Below are 10165 nucleotides of genomic sequence, written 5' to 3' on the forward strand. Positions count from 1 at the left end.
AAATACTTTTTGAACCACTTTTTCTGCAAATCTTTTGTAGTACATTTACCAACTTTGAACTTCCATAATACTGAAATATTTGTACATAAGTCTTTAGGTATCAGGTTTAAATCTTTCAAGCCAAAGATGTTCAATTTCATAGACATGTTGTCATTGCTGTGAAACAAAGTAAGCATTTCTGCACTGACACAATTTTTTTCTGTATATTTATATAAAAATAGCTGTAAATAGATGTGCGCATTGTTCCTCTTTATATTTTTATTTCCCCTGAAGCTGATCTATTTATATTTAATTAATGTACACTGTGAGTACCTGTAAAACCGAAGTTCTCTTTTCTCATTTTGGGACTTGTTTAATTTTAGAAGAAAAAAAAATAGAGGAAAAAGGTACATGAAACAAATCAGCTCAATTTTGCCAGCAAAACAGAAAGTATTTAAATTACTTGTGTACAAATTAACAACCAAATGCTTTTTGTAAAGAGATAAAATTGAAATTCAAGTAAAATTTATTGAGAAAGTGCTTTTCAGAGATATAAAGAACTATGCAAGCAGATAATTAGACAATTAAAAAGTCAATTAACAAAGTCTGAAACATAAAACTGATTTGGCACCACATCTCCAACGAAGACTGAGGCATGGAAACAAAACCATGAATGCTTTATTTGGTGATTAAGCAAAAGGAAGAACAAGCTTGACTAAGTCTCTGATTGCAATTTCAGTGGAGCCTATAGTCTCAGGCTTAATGGACTTTTTGAACATGATCATTTCAAATAAGTCAGTCAACCAAAGCAATCACAAATCACAACCAGTGGATTAGGGTGGACAGCTTGTCCAAACATATGGTTTAAAGGATATTTGAAGGTAATTAGCACCCTGAAAAAAAAAATTTTAAGTATGTGTTTCAACTTTATTTAATCTACATTTTGATCCTTAAAACTATACTTTGACTGCCCTTGATACAGAATAAGACACACCATCTAATTATCCCTTTGAGAACCATGGTTCTCACTCATGGCTTGTTCACTTGCTCATAAGGCAGAAGCTGTCATCACAGAAAATCATGTCAAAACAGGTTAAGTACTTATGCATATTTAATGAAATAGTTAATCACAAGTTAAAGCTTTCTAAAACAGATTAAGGTTTTACTTCTGAGCTCCACTTCAAGAGTAAACAGAGCTGGATTGATGCACAATTCACAACCTTGAAATTGGAAAATTTGACAAAATTTGAAAGATGAAAGTTTGTTCTACGGTGTGTTTACTACAACTTAGGAGGATGAGCATCGTCTGAGCCTGTTGATGCCGAGAGCGCTTTGTTCTGCAGGAACTCCGACACAAGTGGTGCGACCACTTCAGGGTTATTCAGGTGGACGTGATGATCACCTGGAACCTGCACCACCGTGTTCTGAAACACAGAAACATGCATGTTAAAAAAATAAAATAAACATAACTTCAATTGGCTGTTTTCTCACCAGTGTGTAGGAGAAAAGGTTGATGTTATTGTGACACCGTACGTTAATAGATCATGTCTTTTGAATTTAGCACCTTCCATAGGAGATGCTGATAAATGCGACTAGTTTAGACTAGCGAAAAATCAGGTGAAATATTAACCTTAAAATGAGTCAAAAACCAGTTTCTAGCGGACCTTTTGAACTTGGATATCGGTTGACACAGCTCTCTTGACAAAAGCAGTCAGGAAGAATTAACTCACATGCCGGTCCTTGTAGGCCTGAAGAACAGCTGATATATATTCCTTCTGATCAGACTTGGCAAACATTTTCTCAAAGCCACTTTCTGCTCTGTTAAAACAAACAATAAGCACACGTATTCAGTGTGAGGCATTCAAGTGGAATCGGAAAAAAAAACAAAAACAAAGTGAAGCGGAATAAGATCTTTACAGAACAAGAAGGACAGAGGCTTCTATGCTTGACAGCAGCCCCAGACTCTGCTCCAGGCTGATCCGCGCTACGTTTTTCTAAAAACACAAAAGAAACGTTCACAAGCTGCATCGCGTGGCTGCACGGAGTCAAACGGCGCAACGGTCGCCTACCAGGTTGATCCGAAAGTCTCTGGAGAACAGAACTCCTGCAACAGAGAATTATCAGTCATGCTTTCAAATCCTTTATGAGGACAAAATACAGCAGATCAGACGTGAGAAGGATATCCATGTACCTCCTTCAACTTTAACTAGGCCTCGCTCCAGGAGGATCTTTGCAGACTCCTCAGTCAAACTTGGGTTTCCAGCCAAAAGCCTAAATGTTGAACACACAGAACAAAACCGAATGAGTGCGACATGTAATAAGTCTTGAGAACAGCTGACATAAGAAGGTGTGGCACCTCTCAACGGCTTTTTCGTAAGTGTAAACCCTCGTCTTCTTATCTTCCATCTTCTTTTCAAACTGTATCATCTCATCCAGCCCCTGTCGTAACACTCTGGGCATTTCTTTCTGCAAATAAAATGACATCCAGCGATGTCAGGAAGTATTTTAAATAATCAATTTTTTCACATAATTCATTTCTCTGGGCTCTGGCCTCCAGCATCCCGGATAAAATTAAGCAATGAATGGATCATTCTGAATCCAGCAGGTCCACATATCATCATTCAAACAGATAACATTCAACAGTATTTCCGACATTTTTTTTTTTTTTTTTAATTGAATGCAAAAATCTTTAATGACGTTCTGACATAAGAATTTAACTGAGAAAAGCGCTGCAGTGTTGGTGAAAATACCGGATCTGTGGGTAAGAATCCGTAGGAATCCAGCAGCACCAAGGTGTCCACCATCTCTGGATAGAGAGCGCTGAACTGCGGAAGACACCACATGGACGGACGTCATTTATACATCACATTTCTGTGTTTTGTTTCAACAAATAACAGTATTGCAGAACCGTGAATTGAAAGTAAAATTATACCTGCTTTTCAACATTTGTAAATTTGGCATGAATTTCCTTTCGTAGTGGCTCTACAAATTCAGAACTATTTTTGCTGTAGTTTTATCTTTTAGGGTAAATCTCTATCACTTTTACACATTTACAAGCTGACATTTTTCACAATTTTTCTTTGCAAAACATTTTTGCTGTTTTAAACCCTCTGGTTCTGGCTGTGGTTTTATGTTTACTGTCCTGGAAGCTAAAGCTAAAGCTGAGTCTCAACTGTTTTGCACCATGTTATTAGTTATTAACCTGCACTTAGCTCCATTCTCTTCCCATCAAGTCTGGCCAGATTCCCTGTCCTTACTGAATCAAAGCCTTTTGTCAGAGCATGATGCATGATGCAGAGGATGATGTTTCACAATTTATGTGAATTATATATCTGTATCCTTTTGCAAGGAGGCTCACTCACCATTCCAGCTATGTTACCACCTGAAGCAAAAACAGGAACGTTATTAAAATACAAGAATGCTTTACGGCTCTCGTTTGTTTCCTGTATCTTCACTCACCCATGCTGTGGCCAATGATGGAGAATTTGCTCCATTGTAGAGCTGTGGGTGTAATTTTTCACATCATCAACCCCATTTTGAACCATAAAAGGAGTCTTAAACTCCTGGTCTTAAACAATACACCACTGTTTTCTGGTAAACTGGAAATACATGCTGCTAGCTAGCGTACTGAAATCTGATTTGATTTAATTGCCGAAATGGGAGTTTGCCATTTCTGACCATCACGTACCTTCAACAACTCTGCGCACGTCCATCACGTAAGAGGGGAAGGCATACAGAACTCCAGGAGGGCGATGGGATGAGCAGCCGTGACCTGCCAGGTCCACCGCAACGTATCTGAAGTCTGAAAAAAGAATGAAGAACGATGAGTCCTTCAAAAAGGCTCTTCAAAATCAGAAAGACAAGAGCTCATACCATTTAAAAATGAGTCAGGACTCAAAAATGAGTGTAGCTGCAACACAAAAGCTGCTCAACAATAATCTTGCACTTGTAACTAAAAAAATGTATAATTTGAAAATGGGAAACAACTGAAACTGTGACAAACTAGGCTGGATGAGAACCCAAGGTTTTCTTGGTGGTATATAAAACTTTTCGAAGCTCACTGTTAGCATCATGATGCGACAGTATCCATAGAAACCATAAACATGGAGTTAACCGAATGCTGATGGGACTTTAATTTGAACTGAGTGCTGTGGTCACATGAGATTAAGGTTGGTCAGTTTGCTGTGGAACAAACGATAACTGTGGAAAAGCAACAAATGTCCACTGTTAAATAAAACTGAGAGTTGCTTTACTTTCATAGACCCCATGGTATAGTAAGGGCTAGGATCTGATTAAACATTCAGTGCAATTAGAAAACATGTTTGACATTTAATGCACAAACAAAACAAAACAAAAAAACCTCACCTTTAGGTAGAAGAGGGAGCAGCGTGTTGAACGTCCCACAGTTGTCTGCCCAGCCATGCAGGCACAGAACTGGGCGACCGTGATCAGGACCCCAGACTTTACCTCTGATCTCCCCCCATGGGACTGGTACACGGAGCTCTGTAACTGGACATGCAGTGATGAGGTGATCTGATATATACTGTTAATAATTATGATGAGTGACTTGGTCTCTCAAGGTAATTTTAGCCCACCAAAGACAGACATAAATCATTCTTTATACACTGAAAATTTTTAAGCAGGTGGCTTCCAAACATTTCCTAATGAGCAGTACCAACATGTCAAGAAATGCAAAGACAAGAGCACAACAAAAGTTGTATATGCATATCCATTTAACCTGAAGGTTTGAAGTATTTCCAGGTTTCAAGATGGGAATACTTTACTCAGTAATTCAAGACGGGACAGATAGAGTTTTGAATAGAGTTGTAGATTTCTTGAGTCAGGCACAATCGTCCCTCAGGCTCCTGCTGTATGTTTGTTATGGAAGATATCTGACATACTGAATGTATCCAAATAGATTCCTTTTTGTTTAGTTAGGCCATGCAGGTTGATTCGAAAGCATCAGAAATCAGCTCTACCCCCTAACTCAAAAGAATGAACCAATGCTAAGATTCCGTCTTATCATAGTCACTCAGATTTCAGACCTGTAAGCTACAGACCAGGGTAACAGAACAAAAACTGAGGGACTGACCTCATCTGAATTGGTGGTGGACCACTGTCTGCATATGCACCATTTTGTGGAAACGTCATGAGAGTGAGATCATGTTAATGTTACTGCTCATGTTCAAGAATGTTTGCCACCACTCCAGGTCTTATGTCTCTGTTTGACTAAAGTCACACAGGCAGCTTTTGGTTTAGTCAGGAAGAGATTTGTTTTCACATAACTAGCAAAAAGAAAAAAATAGCAGATTTGAATTTCTGCTCCAAATTCAAGCTGGGTAAATAAGTTCAAACTCAATTTTTTTGTTACACAATCCTTATGTGGTCCTATCGATCAACTATCAAACCCTCGAGACATGATTATAGCAATAGCTACCTGCTTGCTTCATTGTACCGGACGTCACGTGTCTGACACCTTTTAAAGCCTGTATCATCTCGGACAATTCCCCAAGTTAAAAAAAAATCTATTAATTCAAAGTCAAATAAGAAAAACTTGCTGTAAACTTTGAACCAAAAATTTCAATTCTTTCTTCCGGTTGCTGCATACCATTTAGTTCAGTGGACGCTGCTATTGGATAAGCTGGCATCCGACTGAGAAGTTTGATCCAATCAGCGTTCAACGGAGGAGGGGCGTACTTTTCACCCAGTACAGTATGAAACATTAACCAGCAGAGGGCAGGTTTGTCACTTGATAACAACCACAGACACTCTGATGCCTAATTATTTCTTCATTTCTCCCCCCATTTTTGTCACTGAGCTGTTTTGCATCATCACGCAAATTTTTAATACAGACAAAGATATCCTAAGAAATTACAAATGCAATTGTATATTTTTCCTTTTCATATTGAGCTTCTAATTTTATTATTGTTATTTTATTCTTATTTCTTTTTATTCATTTTTGCATTATTGTATCAAAGCAGTTTTCTAGCCTGAGAACTTGTGGCATCGGCAATAAAGTGATTCTGATCCTGATTAAATAATTATTATATTTAATGTTATGACATTTGGCCAAGTACTGTAAATTTGTTTATCATGGAAATAAGTTACAATGATAAGCTGATAGCTGAGCTTACAGTTTGCAAATTGTGTGACTAAATGCATGTTAAGAAACTGCACTCAAAAAAATTAACTTAGGGGGTTATCACATTAACAAAAGAATACCATGTACTTTTAACACAATAATTTCACGGTTTAAACGAAAACGTGATAAAAATCATCTTGGATAAACAAGAAATTCAACAACTTAACGTTTATGAAATTTAATCATGTTGAGATAACATGATTCATTATAGTCAGACTGATTTTGTGCTGGAGACGACGAGCGAAAACAAATCCACAGAAAACTTTTCAGATTTTTATTAGTAACAAATCTGAAACAGATGTTTAATTTTCCTTCCACTTTATAATTATCCACAACCTTGTGATACTCTATCAAACAAAATCTCAGTTGTAATGTGACTGTATGTGTAAAAAAAACTAATGCGGTATTAATACTTTTGTAGTGGTAATATTACTGCTTGTTCTTGGTTAAGTTCATATTTATTCTATTTATTATTGTGAGCAGTGGCAACATTTTCAAAAAAACTGTCTCAGCTAATTACATTATCCATGCAGGGTGAGAGGAGTTGGTGATGATCTTCATTGTCCCTGGGTGAGAGGCAGAGGACATCCGGGACAGGTTACAAAACAATCACATAAAAACTAGACGAAATCTAGAAAAAAGTGCTAACAACTGGACCACCATGCAGCTCAGTGCTGCAATAAGTTCACTTTACCTTTACTAATAAGTTTACTGAGTCAATCCAAATGTACATTGGATTTTCTGTACTAGAGCTGGTGTTCAGACAGACATCATGAGGTTATTGTCTTTATTGTCCATTTTATGTTAAATACAGAATAAAAAAAACAGTAATGAAAAAAAGAAAAACATTTTAATCCAAATGTTTATAACCCTGGTTATATGTTATTTTTTCCCCCAAAACTACTTGCTAGTCTCAAAGTTAGACATTTGTCACTTTAACTCATCTTTTGGTTTGAAGACCTGATCCGTTTAATTGTGTCACACCCGTAACCCAATCGTGTTGATTTGACTTCACATTTAGCTGGATCGGATCATATTTAACCCAGAACTGATTTCGATAGCCTATATTTGGATGGCTTTAACCCAGCATTAGATGGAGTCTAATAAGAAAAATAAGCACAAAACATGAACTAATGCTTTGTTTAGTGACAAAAAAAATAGTTCCTGCTTTGTGACTGAAACCATGGAGTTGTTTCAGTCACAAAGCATGAACTATTCTGGTACCTTTCCAGATTTAATTCTACAGAATGTTTTCAGTCTCAGATTATTTTTACAGAAAAGACAATCTGTTCTACAGGATCGCAGGATCTCCATGACAATGTTGCTAAACCAGTCAGTTAACCGTGATGGGGAACAGTCCTCACCTGAACTGATCAAGCAGATAAAGCCTTGACATACGTGACTGACTGTAACGAAAAGCACTGGAGGAGAGATGAAAGAACAACAACAAAATGTTTTCAAGGTAGGAGGAGGGTGAGAGTGTGAAAACAGGAAGACAACAAACAAACCCAAGAATAAATTTGGGAAATTAAATTTGTGATAACATAAAACATTTTTCTAGAACTAAAGCAACGAGACAGTTCAACCTGGACACAATTATTCTACTCTAAAGATGGTCTCTACAAAATAATGGGGTTTTAAATGCAACATTAGCGTTAAGATGCTCGCACCAGCGGGTTTGTGACGGAGACGTGTTGCTGTGTAGAGGTGCACGCTGGTGTGTTAGAATCAGAGCACCAAATCATTAAAAGGCAAAAATCTTTGTACAGTTTTTTCTAAACAAACCGAGTAAGTAGAGTAAAGCTGTTGGGCAGACAATGTTAGCTAGTTAAATACAATATATCAATAAGCTAGTTAACAAGAATAGGCTACTAGTTTTGTTATCCATCTTCTGAACTGGGTAATAGGGGTTACATTTACCTGAGTATCATTTTTGGGTGGCACTGTACTTTTTTTATTACTCTTATTAATAGTAGCAATAATAGTAATATTATGAACTATTGCTACTTATACTTGAGTAGATTGACTTTGCATAAAGAAATAGACTTCAGTGATTGGAAACATTATATTCTTAGACTTCTGCAACATATGAGCAGACGTTTTTGCAAATCTGAGCATGATTGCTCAGCATTTTCTTCATGTCAGTACTTACATCATTTTTGTATTAACAAAATGTGTATTTTATTTGAAAATGCACTTGTTTATGTATTTATATTGAATAAATCCTCAATTACTGTGTACACCCCCCAAAATCAGCCATTGCCCCCTCAGCAAAATTCCTCCAAAGTCGGGTGTGATTGTGTTTTTGCAGAGTTTGCCAGAGTAGAAAGTGGGATCTCTTGTGTTGCATTCAAGGCTGAAGATGAGTCGTTGACAATGCACTTCCCAAGATTCTTGTCCAGGTTGAAAGAAAGGTGAACATTTTGTCTGATTTTGTTTAAGGAAGGAAATTCTGCAAATTTTTAATCTATATCTTGTTGTGCACAAGGGCTGAAACGATTCCTCGAGTGATTCGAGTACCTCGATTATTAAAATTCCTCGAGAAAAATTGATCTGCCTCGAAGCCTCGTTAAATTATGTTTTATTATTTAGCGCACCGTGTTCCGACCGGGACTTCATTTGCGCTCTCACTTCCCCCTGAGTTCTTGACGAAAGTTAAGTGTTAGCAGCATAACGTCCAATTTTCAAGTTGGGCCTTGGAGGATTTTACTAATTCATGATAATGTCCAGGTTTTTGTCGTTTTTCAGGGAACCAATAAACATCCTCAAAATGACGGGAGCGATGCTTGGAGTACGGCAGCTTTTCTCCTCCCGAAGCTACTGGTTCAGAGCGAACGACGGGGACGAGCACGGCGGGATTATTTATACGGGTGAGCAGATAGACTGAACACTGCAGGCAGCTAGCCTGCTCACAAATAGACAGGCTATTTGTGAGCCTGCCTATAAAAATCTGAATATAGGTTCAGATTTTCTTCAGGTTAACTTAGAAAGTGAGCTATTATTGTTAATACAAGCTCATTTTCTAGACTACAGAAAATTAATTGTTAGCGAAGATCAAATGTGAAAAATTGGACTGATATTGATATGCGATAGTAATACTGCTGTTATGTTAGATTTACCAATATTTTATTTGATCTTTTTTTTCATCTGATCACCCGATTAATTGTAAGAATAATCAATGGATTACTCGATTACAACAGCCCTAGTGCACACATGCACATGAGTCTTCTTCACACCTTCTCTTGTACAATAAACTTCATGCTCGACAAAACCAGTTGTGTTAAAAGGACATTGAGTCATATTTTCTGGGAATGGGGGATTTGTATTGATGATATTTGGGTGAGTGAGACTGGAACAAACACAGTTGGTTGTTGAAATAATGAATGATTGAACAACAGCCTATGGCATTAATATAATAAACAATTGGTAGCAGGTTGGAAAATTACAGTTGCTCCTTCAATTGTACAACCATCAACATTCTAACCTGTCTTATACAACAAATAAGGGTGAACAATTATTCTAGGCCTCTTATTGTGAAAAAAAAGTGATTTAGTTTCTTCAGAATATGCTTGTGCTTACTTTTATTGTTTATCCTACTTGTAGACCAAAGATGTTGTTGCCATGAGACCTGCTACCCTGGGATTTCTATCAGCTTTCCTTGACAATGATGGAGGAGAGTTCTGCAATGTCTCTTGTATGTATTATAATTCTGTTTGTCAGAGGTTGTGCACAAGAAAATCAAAACTTTCACCTCATTCTTTTTTTTTTTTTTTTATTCTTATCATCCACAGGATTCAGATGCCATGACAAACTTCATCCAGGTCCCCTTTGGGGTTATTGACTGTTATGCTAAGTATATCATTTTGCTAAAGTAAAACGCTGAATCTTGTGAATTTTAAATCTTTTGTTATGGCTACTTAATTCATTTAAGGCCATCGGTTTCCTAGATTCTGCTAAGTAAACTGTACTGTTCATGTAAGATGAACTAACTTGATGTAGTTGAGTTAAGAAGAGGATAATTTACTTGCTATTTCTAAGTTGAAA

At 37.1% G+C, this 10165-nt stretch overlaps 1 protein-coding gene across 1 annotated transcript; it reads right to left on the minus strand.

The window, feature by feature from the left end:
• Positions 1 to 484: 484 nt before the first annotated feature.
• serhl (serine hydrolase like) lies at positions 485 to 5604 on the minus strand. The gene is made up of 12 exons (XM_015053433.1): positions 5417 to 5604; positions 4345 to 4488; positions 3668 to 3781; positions 3439 to 3480; positions 3342 to 3361; positions 2730 to 2804; positions 2336 to 2445; positions 2171 to 2250; positions 2049 to 2083; positions 1897 to 1973; positions 1710 to 1797; positions 485 to 1403 (listed from the first exon to the last, which is right to left on the minus strand). Exons 1-12 carry the CDS (start codon positions 5472 to 5474, stop codon positions 1260 to 1262), a joined length of 987 nt encoding a protein of 328 aa, XP_014908919.1. The 5' UTR covers positions 5475 to 5604; the 3' UTR covers positions 485 to 1259.
• Between the last annotated feature and the right edge of the window lie 4561 nt (positions 5605 to 10165).

The sequence above is a fragment of the Poecilia latipinna genome, unplaced genomic scaffold (genome assembly GCF_001443285.1).
Source record: "Poecilia latipinna isolate Pla-1442-1.1 unplaced genomic scaffold, P_latipinna-1.0 Scaffold1178, whole genome shotgun sequence".
Taxonomy (NCBI): domain Eukaryota; kingdom Metazoa; phylum Chordata; class Actinopteri; order Cyprinodontiformes; family Poeciliidae; genus Poecilia; species Poecilia latipinna.